Raw genomic sequence first — 21,279 nt, forward strand, 5'->3', positions numbered from 1 at the left:
ATGAGTCAAATGTTCATCGTGGGTGGAAAAATAATATAGTAAGTAATAAGTAGTAATTAAAGTAATAGTAATAAGAGCAGAAAAAAAACAGGTTAAAACTAAAAATCATTTAAATTGATCGCAGATAAGAAAATAGAATGTAATAGCTTTATTGTCAGACCAAACAATAAAACATTAGGAGTGGAACTCTAAAGTGGGGTTTAAAATAAAACATCAAACATAAAAATGCTGAAAAACAAATACTATAAATGAGTTATTATACTTAAAAGGAGAGAGTAGCAGCACAAGTTAGTTATCAGTACAGACATTAATTGATGCATTTAAGTATTTGGGACAGAAATGGCTCTTAAAAAGAAGAAGTCTGTGAATCTACAGGTGTGTGTTTTGGCTGATCTGTATCTCCCAGAAGGTAACAGTTCAAACAGATGGTGGACAGGCTGAGGGCAGTCCCTAAAACCGTTATGCTCTTTTGAGGTAGTGAGAGTTGGTGATTTCCTCCATGGATGGCAGCTGGCAGCCAGCGATTTTTTTTCCGGTGTTCTCACCGCTCCTTGCAAAAACCTGTTTTGTCTTCTACAGAGCAGCCTGTATACCACACTGGTAAGCAGTGTGTTAGACTCAACTGCAGCATGGTAGACAGATATAGGCAGTCTTGAAGCATTCCAGGTGCTGGTTTTCCAGTGTGTGTGTCTGATGCCCCAAAGCTGACTCAGAGCCGCAACACCATCAATGGCTGCAGTATGGAACAGATGTGGGTGTGTCCTCATCTCCCAGAGGAGTCATCAAACAGACCTACAGACACAAAAACATGTGAAAATATAAACAACCAGACTATCAGCAGTGATTTAACTACTTTAAGACCTCTGTGAAAATCATTTACAGCAGCGGTCCCCAACCCCCGGGCCTCGGACCGGTACCGGTCCGTGAGTCGTTTGGTACCGGGCCGTGAGAGTTGAGGCTCAGGTGTGAAATGTATGTTTTTCAGGGTTTTTAATCGGTTTTCAGCGTCATTTTGTTATCGTTTTTATCGTTAACTCGGTTTTCCTGGGTCTTTTCAGGTGTGTTATGAATAAATCTTTTTTTCGGTACCGGTACTAGTTATATTTTGTTGTATTTATCCGCGACACCTAAAAGGCCGGTCTGTGAAAATATTGTCGGGCATAAACCGGTCCGTGGCGCAAAAAAGGTTGTGGACCGCTGAGTTACAGTATATATCACAGAATTTAAGGCCTTTAAAAATAAAAATAAAAATAAAAAATCACAGAACATACAGAGAAAAGTACTAAACTGAATCAATTTCAGCTTTCATTTTTATATTAATAATTAAATTTCATTATCTGTATCTTTACCACACATTTGCCACACAGGTGTAGATACTGTAGGTTCAGTGAATGCTTAAATTGTACTGATTAGAATATACTGGACATTCAAAGCTTAGATTCAGCGCACTGTGTTAGAGGCTGGGATTTGATGAATTCATCACATATACAACCTTTGATCATCATTTATGTGCAGTTGAGAATGAATCTGTGCACTCACATATTAAATGAATCAAAATCAGTAGTGTGATCTCCAACTGACAGCTGTTATTTTAATCAGCCTGTCTCAGTTGTTTTAACTCTAAATATCACAAAGTAATGTGGTAACATCTGGACTGACGAGTTTACTGTCAGCATTTTAATCGCTAGTTTAAAGGCTGTAGGTTGCAGCCATTGCTCTAACACTGTATAAATGTAACAGGGCTCAGCGCTGGTTCTAATAGTCTGAACTGCTTCCAGCTTTATTTGTGAAGAGCACAGCAGCTTACAAAACATGTAGCTAGCTCGTACAGCTGCGACGTAAATTTTTCATATGCTAAGATGACCTTAAAATAAAGACGATCTGATATCCTCGTGTTGAACGGGGCTACGTGCAGTGATGCTAGCGTTAGCCATGTTAGCACGTTACCTTCACAGGTGGTCAGACTGCGTAAACAGGCACTCAGTCAGAGGTTGTGCTCTCTGTTTCGCTGCAGGGTCCCTTCATTCTTCACATATCCGTGTCGAGCCGAGTGTAAATCCCGAGGCTGAACGGCAATTGGAAAAAGGTTTTTGTATGAAGTTTATTAAATTGGAATTCAAAAATGTTTTTTGAAATGAAGTTTTTAAAAAGCATTTTAAAAATCAGTTTATTAAATTGGAATTCAAAAATGAATTTACAAATGGAGAATTTATTCTACATTTCATTATTTCAGCACAGAATTCTTTATTTCGATGAGCGTGGCTCTTGTGGTCCTCCATATGTTAACACATAGTGAAAATCATGGAGAAGCTAGCGACTCTACAACGGGAAATTGATAGATCTCGGGACCAGTGATGGACATTAGATCAACTGCAGAATCGGAATGCAGTTTTTCACCCTAAACCAAACCAAAACAACCACTATCTTCACGTGGCCTTCCCTCACCAGCTAAAATTTCCCGGGCCAAAGCTGGAACAGCAAATTCTCCCAGATAACAAGACAGTGTATGACTCTCTACTCTTTCCTCCTACTTCTTCAAGGTTACCTGCGTTGGCTTGTTGACTTTCGCTTAAATCTAGGTGAAAGGGCTCTCTCTCTTGAGTTGGACACAAGATACACACACATACATATGTACTCAGACAGAAATATACAATATACAATATAAATGACTACTTCCACTCGATGCAGCCAGGCGGGTCTGTGTCCAGCGCCGGAGTATGGCTGCATGACCAGATGGCTGTTGTTTCCTGTTCTCAGACTGCTCTCCTCCAGTCAATCAATAAAAAAGATGACTGAAGAAGAAACACTCAATGCATCATGGGAATCCCCCAGCAGCCTATGCCTATTGAAGCATAACTAAGGGAGGATCCAGGGTCCCCTGGTCCAGCCCTAACTATATGCTTTATAACAAAAAGGAAAGTTTTAATCTTAAAAGTAGAGATAGTATCTGTCTCCCAAATCCAATTTGGAAGCTGGTTCCAAAGAAGAGGGGCCAGAAAGCTGATGGCTCTGCCTCCCATTCTTTTAAATACTCTAGGAACAACAAGTAAGCCTGCAGTCCAAGAATGAAGAGCTCTAATGGGGTGATATGGTACTATAAAGTCAGTCCAGACTAGGGATGGGTATCGTTTAGGTTTTATCCGATACCGGTGCCAAATCGGTACTTTTGAAACGGTGCCGGTGCTCAAACGGTGCTCAAACCGGTGCTTAAAGAATGGAGAACACAAAATTGGTCCAAAAACCTCTCATGTTCAGCTGGTTTTTGTAAAAAGATAACAATGTTAGCCTTTTCTGCAGCTATGGGGCATATATGGTATCACTCTTGGCTGGAAGCAGTGCTTAAACAATGGAAAAAACACAAACTTTATCCAAAAACCTCTCATGTTTAGCTGTTTCCCTCTTTTTCTTTGGTCATTTTAGCCTTTTTGGCCAGGGTGAAGGGAGTATCTGCCATCAAACAAGAAGACAGCCGCATGTAGCTATGATGATGTTTGCTAGTTCACCTTACATGCATTAATGTAATAACGTGGTTAGCCTACTCAACGTAAATTACACACGAACAACATTAAGCTACTCACGCAGAGAAGAACGGCTGCTGCTGCCATCATCATCCGTCATCATTTCTGCTACACTGACAGGGCTAGGGACCAGGACTCTCCTCTTCGTGTTTCTGGGGGATGTTGCTAACTCTGGGTCCGATAACTGGCAACCCACCCGCAGTAGATGCGCTCGGTGTGAGGTCTCGCAGCAAGCTATCAAATACGGCGCATTTCTTGGCTTTAAAAAAAACCCGCTATGCGTCGCCAGGTGTTTCATCGGATTCGAGGTGTTACCTCCTTTGACAGTATCACAGTATCAGCTTAAAGCACTTGTTGCAGGCTGCTGAGTTTGCATATTTTGCTGTGAAGTACAGCCAGACTTTTGACCGCTTCGCCTTGGGCATTTTTAATCTGTAGGTCTGCTCTAAAAGAACGTACGTACCTGGCCCCGCCTACTATCCTCGGAAACGTAAAACGATTGGCTAGAAGTGTATCACAGCTCAGGAAAAAAAAGCACCGAAATAAAGCACCGAAATGTGCGCTGCTTTTCAGTCTGGTTACTACCGTTTATGTCAGAACCGGTGCCATCATGGCACCGGACACCGGTACCCATCCCTAGTCCAGACCTTTCAGGTCGGGGTGGGGGAGGGGGGTTTCCATCTCGCTGCAGGGCAACCTGCTAGTGACAAATAAAAGCTGTTTCATTCATTCTGTTTCATTCACCCTATCACTGAAAACATCTGGAACATCATGAAGCAGCTGTTGTAGATAAAATATGTGTTTAGGAGCTTTGAAAATCATGGTAATCAAACAGTTGTATTGGCAGTTAAAGTCTGTGCAGGCCTACCTTTTACCTGATCAAGCAGCAAGAAGGTAAAAGGTAGGCCTTAATGAAGAACTAGAACTAGTATAAAAATCGGCAAACAGTATCCATCCCTGCAGCTGGCAGAATCGACAAATGTCCCAGTATTTAGGATTTTACATTCCTATGAGCTGGTATCACATTAATCACCAGCAGTGGGATGGAAGACTAAAATACACTGAATGAATGGTTTTCATGCCAAGGCAGAAATGCACCAACCTGATATTTGGTTTAAATACAATCTTATACTGACTCAAATATCAGTATTGGTCACACCGTGGGCTGATTTATTAGATTCACTGTAATTTTGTTCAGTTATGTTTACAGCATAATGTGTCCTTAGTAGAGGGCTCATTCCTAAATGGAGCATTAACATAGCATGGGGCAAGCAAACAGATTGGGATGAGCAATTTGGAGATCATTTAAGATGGCAAGACCAACAGGTTTCTTTGTTTGTTTGAACTTTCTGTCTTAACTGCAATCTATGGTTGACTGAATTGTCAGCAGCTGAAAAGTTTCTAGTCAGCTTATCTCTTCTTGTCTGATTAAGTTCATGGAAACACTTTCTGAAAAGATTTAACTGCATATAAGGTAACATAATGATAAGATAACATAAGGTAATTCACAAAGCTTGCTGTGTGGCAGACCCAAATGCAAAATTCAGGATGCAGGTGGGGAACATAAAAAAGGATTTAAAAAAAATGGATGTTAAAAAAGGTCAAAAGTAATCAAAGAGGTAAGTTCAAACCAGGGAAAACACACATCTATGAAACAGGAACTATGGAATGAGGGAACGTGGACAAGACGAGCACACATCATTAAGAGGGGACATGACAAAGGCCAAGGGGAGACGCAAACAATATATACAACGAAGAATAAGACTAGGGGAAAACAGCGGGGAAATACAGAGGGAAAAAATCAAGGATAGCAAACTAAACTCAAAACAAGGTACACAAGACAAGAGACTTTCAAAATAAAACAGGAATTAACTTCCACCGAGGAAAAGACAAACAGACAAACATGATACAAGGAAAGACAAACAGAGATACAGAAACACAGGGGATGCAGGAATTCCCAGGAACTTGAGAAATAAAATAAAAGCTGAACCGAAACTTTGAATGGAACTAGATATATAAATATATGTAAATATATACTTTCATGGGGCTTCTCTGTGTGTTATAAGCTGTTGAATTTCATTAAAGCCTGATTCACTTCATTTGTGTCTGTCCAGGTGCTCACAAACGACTGCTAACACATAAATGAGTGGAACGAGACCCCGTCTTATCCAGTTACTACCACAAGGACACTCGGTTTCACATTATTTTCAGTGTTGGCTGTAAAATTGAACCTGTCTTTGTTTCACTTCTCTATTTTCTTTTTACTGTAACTTTACCTCCTCCTTCCTTATCTAAGTGTGTTGCTCCAACAGCTTCTTCATTTCTCAATAATTCTAAATGTCATGCTGCCCACAGAAACCCGGCTGTGGCGCCTGACTTGTTTATTTGATCAAACTCAGCATGTCAGTCTTGGACTTCTTGATGCCCAGAGCAGTCTGATCTGGCAACCAGTCACACCAGTAGATGGAAACTCACATTACTATCATTTTTATTTGCAAATGTTCTTATATTTTTCTTCTCCACACCAAACACTATGACTTGACTAGAGAATAGTATGAACTTTCAGTTTTTGAAAAAATCCAGCCACTGGACATTTTTAACAGACAACAGGACCCAAGTTTAAAAAAACAGCTCCAAGAAATAATGTTCAGTTAATTTGTGATGGTAAAATCAATATATGCAATATGTGCAACATTCTTCAGCAGATCTTGACTAAACTAATATTAGCTCCAAAAAAAAGAAAAAGAAAACTGTTACGGTGCAGTTTCAACATTCAAAATTAATGTAAAATCTGTAAAATTTACCTCGAGATCAATGTGCTACTGTTCATAGAGCTAACAATTTTTTCTCACTTCAAATCTAAAACAATCAAAATGCTAATATTTTGAAACTTGAGTATTCAAAATAAACAAATATATTTAAAAAAATGTGCATACATGTTTCATTAATAGTTGTTTCTGGATTTTTGTGAAATTAACTGCTCCCAGTTTGTTTATCTTAAGCAGGCTGAACCATATGGGAAGGTTAAGGTTAGGGTAAAATATCACACTCAGAAACTCGTGCTTTTAAACTCATATTACACACTTTGTGTTACAGGGTTAAACAACTTATGTATAATCCTTACCAGTGGGTGGGGACAGTAGATACCTTGAAGCAAGACATCCCCCCCTGGCAGTAATGTAGAGAATCACAGTGAATGACTTGAGCCTTAGGAGAGCCGGGGCTGTCTTGTGTTAGAGCTGGCTCTGGTGTTTGCAAAATGGGAAAGAAAGCTAACTATTAGTCTCTGTCTCTTATCCAGAATTAGCTGGAAATGTTAGCTAGAAGTACATGCCTTGCAAAGGAACTTAATACATCAGAGTAAGAATGAAGTGTAATAAACATTTTCTCTGCACATTAAGTATGGCAATGGTTTTTTTTCTGATGTGTTATTGCAAGAAATGTGCAGCAAGCTACAGTTTAGAATTAAGAAGTGCTTCTAAATGGTCCAACTCATCAAAATCAGCACTTTCTAAACTGTAGAACAGTTACACTGAAACTCTATGTAGCCCCGTCTCTTTAGACTGCACAGAAAACTAATTAAAACATGTTACATCACTACAGCTTCCTCTTCACATTGGAGACGGTCCGAGTGTCAGGAGAACTGAACTTCAGGTAAGAATGACCTGCAGTCTATCTGGATATCAGATATAAACCAAGTTTAGGTGGAGTTTATTTTTGTTATGCTGACTTTTTCGTACTGCGTGCTAGCTAGCATGACAGAGTTTCTATACAGCTGGGTGGTGCTATGATGTTGATGTTGAACTTTATTTTATTTATAAGGTTAGTTATTAGTTTCCAACCGTCCCCTAAAAAACGGAATTGTCTCGTATTCTGAGAAAATATTAGCCTACGCGTTTCGTATTGAGGTGAAAAGGAACAGTTTGTCCTGTACTTCAGCTACAATGAAAAAGACACAAAGCTGGATTTATTCTGTCTTTGCTGCACAGCTTCTTCTTCTTCTCTCATTCTCCCCCCTCCCTCTCCTGTTTCTACTTCAATCATGAAACTGATCAATGATCAGCTGATCGGCTTTTCTCTCTTGTTTGTTTATCGCCCACTTTGCGCCAGAAAGAGGAAACCAGCGGATGTCGCGCTAAACAACAGCAGCACGTTTAAGCTTGATCAGCTGTTGTTAGAATTTATTTAATGTTAATTTCTACTATCAGCTGATGTTTGCTGGAGCCACAGCTGCAAAAAAGCTGCTGGTCATGATATGGTTTGGTTATCCTGTGAGAGGGAAACATGAAGATGAAACCAGGAGATGTCCTTACTGAATCATCAGAGCTGAACAGGTGATGGAGAAACAGGTTGACCTTTTAGTTAACATGAATGAGATGAAGGGAAGTTATGAACTGTTTCAGAGAGACAAATAACACCAGGATCCTTTTTTTTATGTAGCTGACAGCTGGTAACTGTGCAGGTGCGGATCTAGCAAAGTTTTGCCAGGAGGGCCAGGTAGGGCATTAACAGGGAGAGGTGGGCACGAAGAAATACTTTTCTTTCTTATTCTCATTTAAAATATCTATATATGCATATATATCATCAGAACTGTGTACATCACTGTCACAACAGCGTTTGTTTTCATTCAAAGGCTTTATGATTTTTCCTATAATGGTGGGCGTCAAAATGCCCGGGCCGATTTTTTTGTCCCAGTCCAGCTCTGTATGCAGCTCATCTGCAGTCTGGTGTTACCTACATCTTCCTATTCAGAAGGCAGAATTTCAGAGTTCTGAGTACAATCGAAAGCACCACGACTGCGGTTTTTGTGTTGGATGTAAAAAAGCGCAGATGACGCTGTGACGTAGGCTAGAATCATGACGGCGGTCAACAACGGTCCAGGCGTGGGATTATGTGGAAATATGCACATTATTTTTTCCTTTCTATTGGTAGGTGCCACAGTGCACTTGTGGCAAGTAAGCAAACTAGAAGACTGGTAATCTTGCTGGGTATCCAGTTACAGAAGCAACACATTGACAAGAGAATTCTGAGTGAAACCAAAGTTACTTTCCCTAGTAACTAGTTACTTTGAAAGTAACAAGTAACTTGAAGTAACTGAGTTACTTTTGATAGAAGTAACTAGTAATGTAACTAAGTTACTAATTTAAAGTAACTTACCCAACACTGGTCATAGTAAGCAAGTCTCAGTTTCAACTGTGAAGATAGGACTTTGAGCTGCAGGTATCAGAGGATGCGTTGCAGCAAGAAAGCCATTGCTAAGACATCAGAATAAGGCAAAGTGTTACGGTTTGGAGGAGGACTCAAGCGCAGGACTCCGGTTCTGATGCTCACAAGAAGGGTTTATTTACAAGTCACCAGGTGTATATACAAGAATGTGCGGGGAGGTGTTATATACAGCTGAGTGGGGGGAGAATGGGTCTCCAGGGAAGTCCAAGAGAAAGCACGCGTTCTTCAGAATATCCACTCACACGACCACAGGCTCACACTCCGACACTGCCACACGGGAATCACACGGGGAAAAATCCAGGAAGCTCTGTAGACAGGGAGACAGGGTTAAGAACGACGCACAGAGGAAAACACTCTTAACTAAACTTGCTGTAGCTTGACTTCACTAACGCGTGGTAGACAACGATCCAGCAACGAACAGCAGTCACCTCCTGGCTTAACACTAGGAGTCCCAGGCTTCTACCTTTCTACCTTTAAAACCCGGAGAGCAGCCAAATGGCTGGTAGGCTTTTAGCTAAGCTTTAGCTTCAGCCAAGTGGAAGCTAAATTGGCTAGTCATTCATATGTAAATTAGGTTGTTACCTGGGAATTCTGGAGGGAGGGGAGTGGGGGTGTGTGATTGAGGGGGTGGGGGAGCTGCAAAAAGCTGTGAACTTCCTTTTGTGTTTCATCTTGATGCATTCTCAATCATCCAGGGAAATAAATCTCCAAAAGTCACCAACTGAGTGTTTCAGTTTGCCATCTTAGGGAGAAATCAACACACCTTATATATATATGTGTATATATATATATGTGTGTATATATATATATATGTGTGTGTGTATGTATATATATATATATATATATATATATATATATATATATATATATATATATATATATATATATATATATATATGTATATATATATATATATATATATATATATACATATATATATATATATATATATGTGTATATATATATATGTGTATATATATATATGTGTGTATATATATATATATATGTGTGTGTGTATGTATATATATATATATATATATATATATATATATATATATATATATATATATATATATATATATATATATATATATATATGTGTGTGTGTGTATATATATATATATATATATATATATATATATATATATATATATATATATATATATATATATATTTTAAGTAGCTTCTCATTATTATTAATGTCCTGCAGCTGTGTCAAAGTTTAGCTAAAAACACATTTCAAGGTTCTTTGTTATCAATTGCTGAGCAGCAAGAAAGCCAACACTTACTTCTCTTTGATCAAAGAACACTGGATGACGTCACAGTGGCTGTGCCCATCCGTGCTACTATCATCTAGCGATTGCTAGGCAACAGTCATTCGATGTGGGCGGGGCTTGGCAATTATCAAAGGGCAGTGGGCGGGGCCTACAGGACACGACCCTATAAATAGAACTCCAGAACTCCATAAACACCTGCGATTTAGTTCAGAGCGCATTCATGCATCAGAACAGCGAGCAACATTTAAACACATTTAGTTCACAAAGAGCAGACATACCTGCCACAACATCACTTTGCTCCATGTTAGTGGATGCAACAGAGACAACCATGGAGAAGGGAGCTCCGGTGTCCACACAGACAGAGGAGTGTCTTGAGTCAGTGGACGCTGATTCCCATGAGAAAACAGGGGTAACACCAGCAAAGGAAGACATGGTTACAGAAATATCTGTAGACAACTGTGGTGATGATAAGAAAACCGAAACTCCGGAACTGGAGACAGGGGCCAGTGCAAGTCTTCAGCATGTGGACACCGGAGCAGACATACCTGCCACAACATCACTTTGCTCCATGTTAGTGGATGCAACAGAGACAACCATGGAGAAGGGAGCTCCAGTGTCCACACTGACAGAGGAGTGTCTTGAGTCAGTGGACGCTGATTCCCATGAGAAAACAGGGGTAACACCAGCAAAGGAAGACATGGTTACAGAAATATCTGTAGACAACTGTGGTGATGATAAGAAAACCGAAACTCCGGAACTGGAGACAGGGGCCAGTGCAAGTCTTCAGCATGTGGACACACAATCCCAAGCCACAGCAGAACCAAAGAAAAGCTGTATGAAGAAAAAGCCCACAGCTGATACAAAACACTGGGACAAAATAGAAGCTTGTCCCGTGGAAAAGCCTGTGATTCCAGCTGTACATGAGTCAGAAGTTGATTCTTCTTCTGTCATCAGTCTGGCATCTGATGATGTGTCTGCAGAAAAAATGTTTGTTTATGCACTTACTCAGTTGGTAGTTTCACGGGCCTTAAAGAAAGTCTCTGCTAAACACAAAGACTCCACAAGGATTCCCAACTGTTATCGTCTGCTTGAGAAAATCTGGCCTGAAATTGAGGGAAAACATTTGGATCTATGTCCAAAGAGGCTGCCCAGTATGGCGAAAGCCATTTTCACCAATCTTTGTAAAGTGCATAAGTGCAAGGAAAAAGATTTGATTTCAAGTCTGAAGGAAGAGCTTGAGGATGATATTACTGTCCCAACATTCACCAGACATCTGCTGGCATTACCCAAAAGAATACTCACTTTATCTAAAAACCGAGACGAGTACAGAGAACTTGTGGAACGCTTTGCTAGAGATCTGGTTATGCACGCAATGAGCAATACAAATGAAGCAGGGAAATTGCCTCTAGGGGCTGATGAAGCCATTAAACAGAGGCTTGCCCAAAAAGTCTGGGCTAAAATTGTGTCCAAAAAGCTCAAAATCTCCTTGGAGGACATTGAAGAGGTCAGCGTGGCAGTATACAATGAACTCCAGGATAAGTGGAAATATCCAAACACTGTCATGCAGTTAATGAAAATTGGCCACCGAAATGTTGACAAAGAGATTGTCAAAAGTTTCATAAGAAATGCACCATTTAAGAGACCAAATATCTTCTCTAGGATGTTTTCATGTGTACGCTAAAGTTTACCTGGCGTTACAAAGAAGATTACTCACTTTATTTAAAAGCCCAGAAGAGTAACAAGAACTTGTGGAACTGTTCACTAAAGACCACATGAAATTATTACCAACAAATAATAAAAAACAAAAAATTAAAAAAAAGATCTTGATTTTGAGCTTTGTTTTATTTGTCTTCAGATTGTGTATACATTTTCAGTTTAGGCTGAAGCTAAAAACTCATTTATAGTGAACAGTTTTAAACAACATAACTGTATATTTGAAATAATTCCAATTTTCAATCTGTTTGCATAAATGAGGAATAAAAGTTTCTGATCAATGTTGATTTTTTTACAGTCATTGTTAAGCAAGAACATTTAGATTGTCAGTTGTCAGTGACACAGCTGCCATATAGCTGTTTGTTCTCCTCAGTAAATTAAAAACGTGTGCACCCAATTCTTACTTTTTAAAGTCATTAAAGATACAATACTGTACAATCATACCATTCAGGTAAAAAAAACAAAAAACAGTTCAGCTAAATCATTAAAAACCCAAATTCCCATAACACTCATACCCATAAGGAGTGAATCTAAACTTTTCACCACACCTGTATGATTGCACATTTGTCAAGAAATTACTGTTCCTGGTAACCAAATTTGCCCAGCAAAATATAAAGATATGTGTCAGGATGAGGGAAACGCCTGCAGCAGCCGCTGTTTTGGGCCCATCCTTTAAGGAACTGCTATCTTGTCCTGTCTACAGTTTTATTTTGTGAGACGGTTTATAATTGTTGTGCCCAAGTAGTCGGGCTTTCGTGATCCCCTGCCCGTGCGTTTTGATGGTTGTTTACAGCGATGTTTGACTTGTTTCAGTCGCCACAGAACTATTCTACATTCCTTTTTGGAGTGCGCTGGGATCAAATATCACAACAACTACATTTGGCTCAGGCAGCAGTTCACCTGTGGGGGTGCAAATTACTAGGATTGTATACTTTTTTCTGTTTAATACTTTTTTGTGTATTTTGTTTGACTGTGTGTGGTGTTAAGTGCCCTTGTAGGTTTTTGTGACTTTTAATGTTTTTTTTTATTTGTTTGTTTGTTTGTTTTGGTTTTTAATAGTAGCCCGGATAGATTTGAAAGGCGTTTTCGTGTGTGAAAACGCTCCGCGTCCACAGTAGCGTTTTCAGTCATTTTCACAGAGTTGTGCGTCCACATTGAAACAGCCGAAAACGCTGACGTTCCAGTACTGCTCATATGTGAAACCCAAGATGATTTGACCTGCCTCATTTCTGTCTGCCGCTTATTTACTTTCCGGCTCTTTGAAACGTCGCAGCAAAATGTTGAGGAAAAGCACCAAGTTTTTTAAATGGAATAACAATGAGGTACAGTTGTTGCTGCAAGTAACACAAAAGTACAAAGTTGCAAAAGCGAGTGAAAGTTAAAGAATTTGAAGAAAAGCTATTTGGAGCATGTACAGACTGATATTAATCTTTAATAGGCTGTCAAAATTGAGAGCAAACAAAACCACTGCTGTATAATGCCCTCCGCTATCTTAGGCTACGTTCACACCGCAGGTCTTAATGCTCAATTCCGATTTTTTGATCAAATCCAATTTTTTTTGTCTGCTTGTTCACACTACAAATAAAATGCGACAGCAAACGTGCTCTAGTGTGAACACTCGATGCGGCCCGCATGCGCAAAAGAAGATGTCATACACAACGCGCTCTGTTTAGACCCAAAGCAAACAATATTGTTTGACTGATGGCCCTTAATAGAAAGACTTCAGACTTTACGTTTCCCAAATTTTGCTTTAAGTTATTTTGTTATTTACATAATAATGTAGATAACCTAATAATGATCCTTATTGCTGTTTTAGAGAGGAGCGGTGCTTCAAAGGATAGTTGCAGATTTCTGTCAGAATCTGCAGATTATGCAGTACAAATAAAATGTTCACGTTGTCTTTCCAACAGTTTCACTAACATCTACACGGGATGGCCAGGAAGCGTTCGCGATGTCTTCTCGGGCGCTTCCCCGGCGCTGATAATTGGCGTCTGTCTTGTGTCAGTGACGTAAAAGACGGATTTAATGCGACATGACCGTTCAAACAGCAGTCGCTTTCTAAAACATCAGATATGTATCGGATTCAGTACCACATACGAAATCGGATTTGAAAATATCGGATTTGTGCCGTTCACACTGTCATACCATGATCGGATATGGGTGGCATAGGGTCAAAAAAATCGGATTTGATGCGCTTTGCCTGCAGTGTGAACGTAGCCTTAGTTTAATTGATCACATGACTGCATCATGCGTCATCGTTTTAGAAAGTCTCCATTTTCGCTGTCCACACTGCCACGGAAAGCACCCTTTTGAAATGTATGTGTTTTCAAAACGCTGTGTTTTCCATCTGTGAAAACGCCATCTCAGTGTGGATGGGAGGCCAAAACGGAGAGAAAAGGATGCGTTTTCAAACGAAAAGCCTTAGGCTTTGTCCACACATCCACATGTACCCGGGTATTTTTGAAAACCCATATTTTTGCACCTTTAGTCCACACGTAAATGGCGTTTTTGGTCACTGAAAACTGAGATTTTTGAAACCACCTGCCAGGGTGGAGATTTTCGAAAACTCCGTTCCTCCAGACAAGCGCAGCGTCAAATGTGTGCGCCTTTTTTGACGTCACACTGTGCGCTATGTTATTGTTTCGGTGAAATGGGATGCCAATGTTCACATTTTGGACAGAGAGGACAGATGGTTTGAAAGAGGAGTGAAAGAAGCCATTTACGTTCACTGTGAGCGAACGTCTTTGAACAGAGGGTGGTTTACGACACCAACTGTCTGCCATCTATAATCCAGTTTTGAGTTCCCTCCCCCAGACGCCTTAACGCCCACTCACTTCCTGGGCCATCTGACCTCAGGAAATTGCATGATAAGGTGGTGCCAGGTTTCACAATGAGCTCACCTGAAACCCTGGCTGATTGGGACCCACACCCATTTTCACACCATGATTAGAGGATCATCGGGGGGTCCTTTTGTCCCTCTTTGGGGGGATACTCCCACTGGGTTTAAATCTGGGACTTTCCGCCATTTGACCTTAGAACTGAAGAAGAGGTGAAATGTCTTCAAGCAGCTTAAAGAAGTCCAGACGCTTTTCTTTGCAAGCTCCTTTGACTACGATGACCTGGATGACTGAGAACCTTCACAGACAAATATGGCATATACATTTTTTTTTATACAAGTCCCACAATCATATACATCATCTGCATCAATGTGGAAATCTTTTTAACCCTTTGGGTTATTTTTTGGTTCTGGGATCCTCATGTTAGGACTAGAGATGGCACAATACCACTTTTTTATGTCCGATACTGATATTATAAATTTGGATATCGGCAGATACCGATATGAATCCAATATAGTGTGTTTTATAATCAATAAAACTGTTTTTTTAATATCTTGCTGCATTTTGTATGGGTCCAAACTCAAGTTAAAAAAAAACACTAATGCTATTTTGTTATACCTGTATGCAAAAAATACACTGCACCGAAAATATTTCATAGTTCAGCAAAACTGATGAATCTAATAAACTTAAACCTACTCCATCCTCCCTATTCTGGTATTTAAAAGAATAAGCAACCTAACTAATAGGGTTACAAACTCCCAGCAAAAAATAAATAAAAAAAGGGAACCACCCCCCACCTCATGATGCTTAATCGACGTAATCAACTTTAATTTGATGCAGTGTGAAAAAAATGCACAGAAATCAATTATTTTTCTACAATATTTAAATAGATTCAACATCTTTCTTCAACAGAATTGCAGAATGCACAGGTGGTACCTTCCCAAAGGAAAAAGTACTATAGCTTACAAGGGTATATTAGACTTAATAGTTACTATATACAGTAATGGTCTTCTATACTTTTTACATCAGATTAAAATTTTGGGTGTAAGATTCAGATAATTATTTATTAAAAGCCAGACATTTTAAAAGAGAATAAGAAAGAAAAGTATATATTTGTGCCCCCCTTTTCCCTGTTCATGCCCTATCGGCCCCCTGGCTAAACTTTGCTAGATCCGCCCCTGCACAGTTACCAGCCGTCAGCTACATAGAAAAAGATCCTGGTTTAGAAAGTAATGTTAAATAAATTCTAACAACAGATTATCAAGCTTAAACATGCTGCTGTTGTTCAGCCGCTTGTTTCCTCTTTCTGGCAGGAACAAACAAGAGAGACGGACTCGCGACAGAAAAGCCGATCAGCTGATCATTAATCAGTTTCATGATTTAAGTAGCAGCAGGAGAGGGAGGGGGAGAGAAGAGGCAGTCGCTCCATATATCGGTTGTTAAGCTTAACGCTGGAATGCTTTACAAACATTCAGAGATGAACTTACACACTTGCTTTACTTCTCTCTGGGATCACTTTCTTGGAGATGAAATGCCGGGTTGGTGGCGAGGCTCCAAATGCTCAACCAGACCGTGACAGGTCCCGCACGCCACAGCCGCTCTATCACTTGATGCATAATGCTCCGACGTGCTACGGTTATGAGCCGAGTTACGCCAGGTCGCAAGTTTTGTGAGGTGCTTTTTTGATATTTAATGGATCGGATTACATTTTTTATTTCTCTCCGATATTCGATCCAGTAATTTAGGTCAGTATCGGACCGTCCATCTCTAGTTAGGACCTATGAAACACATCGTGCAGACTCTTGGATGTTAGAAGACAACTGATGCTGCTCATGAATAAGACTAAAGGTAGGAAGGTGTCCTTTATAACTAAACCTTAAGTTTTATATCATAGTTTATAATATAGCACGTGTATTTCAGTAATAGCTTCTTTATTTCAGTATAGTGGTGTGCGACTCTTACCAGTTTGTCCTTGAAAAATCCACACGAGTCCAGATTTCCGAGGACATGGCACGTGGAGTCTGATACTCCTATAAGTTATCCAAGTCATCCAATTCTTTTGTAAAGGAAAAACAAACATTCATGTCTCCGGTAAGTTATCTCAGGGACAACTGTTTAATTCATAGCAGCTTCTGCAGTAACCATGGTAACCACGGACACTGAGCGGATGGTCCGATGCAGGTCAGACTTTGGGAAGTTATCCTTCAAGTTTCTGAAAAAAAGGCTCCTCAGCTGTGCGGCTGTTGTCAGAATATGTTTTATATGAGCAGCGTGTGATGCTCACTTCACTGAATGAAGAGCAAACAGTTAGTTGCATTGTTACGAGAACATGCGCGTATTAATTTCATGATTTATTAAATGTATAAATGTTAATATAGCTACATGCAAAGAAATCAAACGGTGTCCATAAATTATGTTTAATTTTTACATTTTTTGAGTTAATCTGAAATCATACAGTTAATCTGTATGATTTCAGATTAACTCAAATAGATTTTTACAATTTTGTTAGATTTCAGTTATACACTCAGACAGATTGCAGTCAGTGGAATTTAAAAGAGTTAAAATGATATTTTGTATCAGCAAAACAATACATTTATTTGACTTATTTTTAGTCTAGCACTGAAATTTAGAATTCAGCAATACACAGAGCTCAGCTTTATTTGGAAGGTTATTACATTTGCAGTGGATTTAAATGCTGCTCCCCTTAATGAGACCCAGGTGTCTCATCTCCCGAGGGCGTGGGCCGAGGGCGTGAACCCACAGTGAGTTCCGCCCCGGCGAGAGAGAAGAGGAAGAGAAACAGAGAGGGCTGATCAGCGTGCAGCTGATCCGCCTGGCCGTGACACAAAGAGGCTTGCCTGGGCCATGAAACGCTGCCAATGGACTACTGAAGACTGGAAGAAGCTATAATGGACTGATGAATAAAAATTTGAAATCTTCGGTTCATCACGCAGGATCTTTGCATGCTGTTGAGTAGGTGAAAGGATGGTTCCACAGTGTGTGGCATCAACTATCAAATATGGAGGAGGAAGTGTAATTGTCTGGGGGTTTTTGGGTGGTACAGAGTGAGAGGTACGCTGAACCAAAACTACTACAACAGCATTCTGCAGCATAATGGAATATTCTCTGGTATGCGCCTAGTTGGTCAGGGGTTCATCCTACAGAAAGATAATGACACAAAACATAAGTGCAAGCCAGGCCAGAACTACCTCAGGAAAAAATAAAAGATGATAAGCTTGAAAACATGGAGTGTTCAGCACAGTCTCCAGACTTAAACCCCATCGAGCTGGTTTGGGATGAAAGGACAGAAGAGTGAAAACAAAGTAACCTACAAGTTCCACACATTTATGGGAACTTCTGCAACAGATATGGGAAGAACTTTCTGAAGAACATTTGATTTCTATTGTAGAAAGAATGTGACCAGTGTTTTCAGCGGTTATATCTGCCAAATGTGGCTACATTGATGACACAAAAGTTTAGAATACATCTTTCTCTATAAATTGATTACGTGATTTCCTTTTTAACTCCAGCATAATGTAGTTGTTTCTGGCCTGGATGTAGTTTCCACTTCACAATAGTCCTCCTTTTGTGCAATGAAAATAAAAGTAATGTCCATATCCACCGTGTAGACTGCGCCACCATTTTCCTCCTCCAGCACACAAACTAAAATGTGTCTGACCTGTACTATATAAAGCTGTGTGTAGCACTCTCAAGGATTGATGTAGGCATGATGTAGAGTTATAAAACAGGGTTTGTTCTGGTCTTGACAACCTGTGAGAACTGCTCACAGACAAAAACAATAAAATAAAAACATCACATCAAAATGCACTCTTGCACTTAGTGTCAGTCAAAAGTCCTTCATCACAGAAAATAAAACATTTAAAATACACAAACCTCATAAGCTGGCATCCAAGAGGGGCTAAATAGTCCTTTATGGCCTTATTATCTTACTCTCCATCTTCTTTCTCATTTATTTCTTCTCTTTTTCTAACTTTAAACATTACTTTCTTCATGTGTGGAGCTAACCGCAAGCTGCAGCATGCAGACACCATGTGCCTTAGCAAAAGAGTGCAACTGCAACCAACTGTACCCTACACAGTTCACCACCAGAGGGTGCAAAAGAACAAAATCCAGACATAGATCTTAACAAAACATCAAATGCAAAAGGCTTTTTCACACTGTGTGCAAGTGGAACCAATAACCTGGATCAATAGGCAAACAAACTGAAAATTCCAAGAAGTTGGACTACTGGGAACAAGAACCGGTTCTCAATTGCCATTCCAATCCACCATTATGCATGGTAACATAATTAGTGTCTGTTTGTGTATATTTCTTCATATTTTCATAGGAAAATAGGAAGTAGGTACAGCAATTCTTGTTTTAATACTGGAACGTGCAAACATACATTGATATACAATTTCAACTTTATTTCTCAAGTAATGCATTATGCTGGGCTGGTATTGGGCAGGCTGAGGTGTTCATGGGCACTCAAACTGTGACGTGAAAAGATGATAAATAAATGACTGCATGACACAGCTGGGAAGAAGATGCTATGATTTTTTTTATTGGTGAAGCTGGACAAAAGTATACAAAGGAATGGAAAAAAATCATAAAACAAATCAAAACATTTTCACCTCACCATCGTAACATCATACTGGTCTATATTCACTGACACTCAGTCACATAGGCAGTATAGGAGAATGGAATAGATGAAAAACACATTTTCATTATTTAAAAAGCAATCGATAAGATGATTTGAGATTAGCTTGAAATCATTAATGATTTCCCTATTTCTACAATAGGGATTAGGCATTTTCAACACATGATGACCTCAGTGAAAAGTTTGCTTAGCTGGTCTGTGGAGATGACTGGTGACTCTTTCTCCAGTGGGCCTGAAATTAGTGCAAGTCTTTGTGTTAGAACAACATATTATAGTCATCTCACTAAGTTTCTCCCTAAGTCAGGGGTGTCAAACTCCAGGCCTCGAGGGCCGGTGTCCTGCAGGTTTTAGATCTCACCCTGGGTCAACACACCTGAATCAAATGATTAGTTCATTACCAGGCATCTGGTTGGTGATCAGATGTGCACGCCATCATTTGATATAACACCAGTAAACAGAGAAAGTCTTAAATTTAGCCTTGAAATTTGATCTGAACAGTGAGTGAAATTATCCCAGGATGTTCTCCACATGCGAAGGTTGTAAAAGTGGTTAGAGTGTGGCATTTACCTTCTTCTAATTGTCGTCTTCCTCTGAAGTTGGGATGAGGGAGGCAGGTGCTGAAGGCACTGCTGGCTTGCGGAGGAAAGGATATGTGAGTTTTTCCCTCACACAGTGCTGGTAGGTGCTGTCACAGTCAAATCCAACTGGACAGCAGTGGTAGCCATCCAGACAACATTTGCCCTGCAAGAAACACTTTTAGTCTCTGAAAAGAATAATTATTATAGCTGCAAACTTGCTTCATGGCAGTGGAAGCTAAAAGGAATTTTATTGCACAAGAGTGTTTAGGCTGACTCACAGGAGAGTAGGGACAACAGGTCCAGCCTCCTTGTGGGTGTCTGCAGCAAGTAGTGCCATCAGGACAGTAGGTGTAACTGTCACAGTGGACCACTGAAGTCTTTATTTGATCTGGGACGTGGCTCTCTTTAAGCTCCTGGAGTGGAGTTCCAGGCAGTTCAGGGGTGTTTGGTTTCTCTGCAGCTTCCTTCTTCACCATGGGTATGGTCAGCCACGGCTGGTCTAATTTCTCACATTTCATGGTAACCAGGTTACAGCGATATCCTGAAGGGCAGCAGTGGAGCAGGTCGCTACAGCACATGGCCTGCAAAGTAAGTAAGACCAGCAGAACTTTTAACAACCAACAATCAAGTTACTGCACTGACAGAACGTTTCTGACTTACATTAGGATATGGGCAGCAGGCAAAGCCAATTTTAGCCTTGCAGCAGGTGGCGGTGTCTGGACAAGTACTCCCATCATGACACATGATAGAGCATGAAGCAAATCCCCACAGAAACACACCGAATGACAAACACAGAGTGATCCTCAACATCTGGAAGACAGAATCAACATGACTTTGCAGATTTTTTTCTTTCTGAACTAAAAAGGTCAGACTTTGTAACTTTAATGTGACACACTAAAGTCCAATGTTACCTTGAAGAAATTCAGTGAAGAAATTCAGCAGCTTCCTGTGATGCCTTTCACACTTTCCCCTCTGCTGTATCACACACAGCTCTATATAGTACAGGTCAGACACTCCCACTGAGTAAGAATGAAAGATTAACTTCACGTAACACCCCTCTATCTCGTAACTCTCATATTAAGACAGACAGGTTTTGAAAATTTCTGGAACTGCAAAAGTTCAAATCCACTACTTAACTGCTGTAATTACTCAGCTTAATATACAGTCACCACACGTCCTCATATGACATGATTGTATATCCACAATAACGAAGGAGTGGGTCTGTAAGCCTCACCTATCCATCAACGTGCAACAGAGCTGGCAAAAGTACAGACGCTCTTCAATTTGTAGGAGTACAGATTGAAGTACTGTTTGAACTAATTTACTGAAAGAAATGCAAAAAAGTATATACTTGGAAATTTACTTAATGAATAAAGGGAAAAACTACTAATAATAATAATCACACGTTTTATTTAAAGACTTTCTAAACACTCAAGGACACCTCACACACAATTAAAATTGCTTGTAAAA

General features: G+C 39.9%; 1 protein-coding gene across 1 annotated transcript; it reads right to left on the minus strand.

Annotated features, from left to right (window-relative positions):
- Positions 1-19,141: 19,141 nt before the first annotated feature.
- On the minus strand, positions 19,142-20,619 carry LOC146644000 (progranulin-like). The gene is made up of 4 exons (XM_085396870.1): positions 20,470-20,619; positions 20,088-20,390; positions 19,799-19,972; positions 19,142-19,463 (listed from the first exon to the last, which is right to left on the minus strand). The coding sequence occupies exons 1-3, from the start codon at positions 20,617-20,619 to the stop codon at positions 19,805-19,807; spliced, it is 621 nt and encodes a 206-aa protein (XP_085252996.1). The 3' UTR covers positions 19,142-19,463; positions 19,799-19,804.
- Between the last annotated feature and the right edge of the window lie 660 nt (positions 20,620-21,279).

Source organism: Rhamphochromis longiceps, linkage group LG22 (assembly GCF_057381845.1).
Source record: "Rhamphochromis longiceps isolate RC_006_pf linkage group LG22, R_longiceps_female_GT1.1, whole genome shotgun sequence".
NCBI classification, from domain to species: Eukaryota; Metazoa; Chordata; class Actinopteri; order Cichliformes; family Cichlidae; genus Rhamphochromis; species Rhamphochromis longiceps.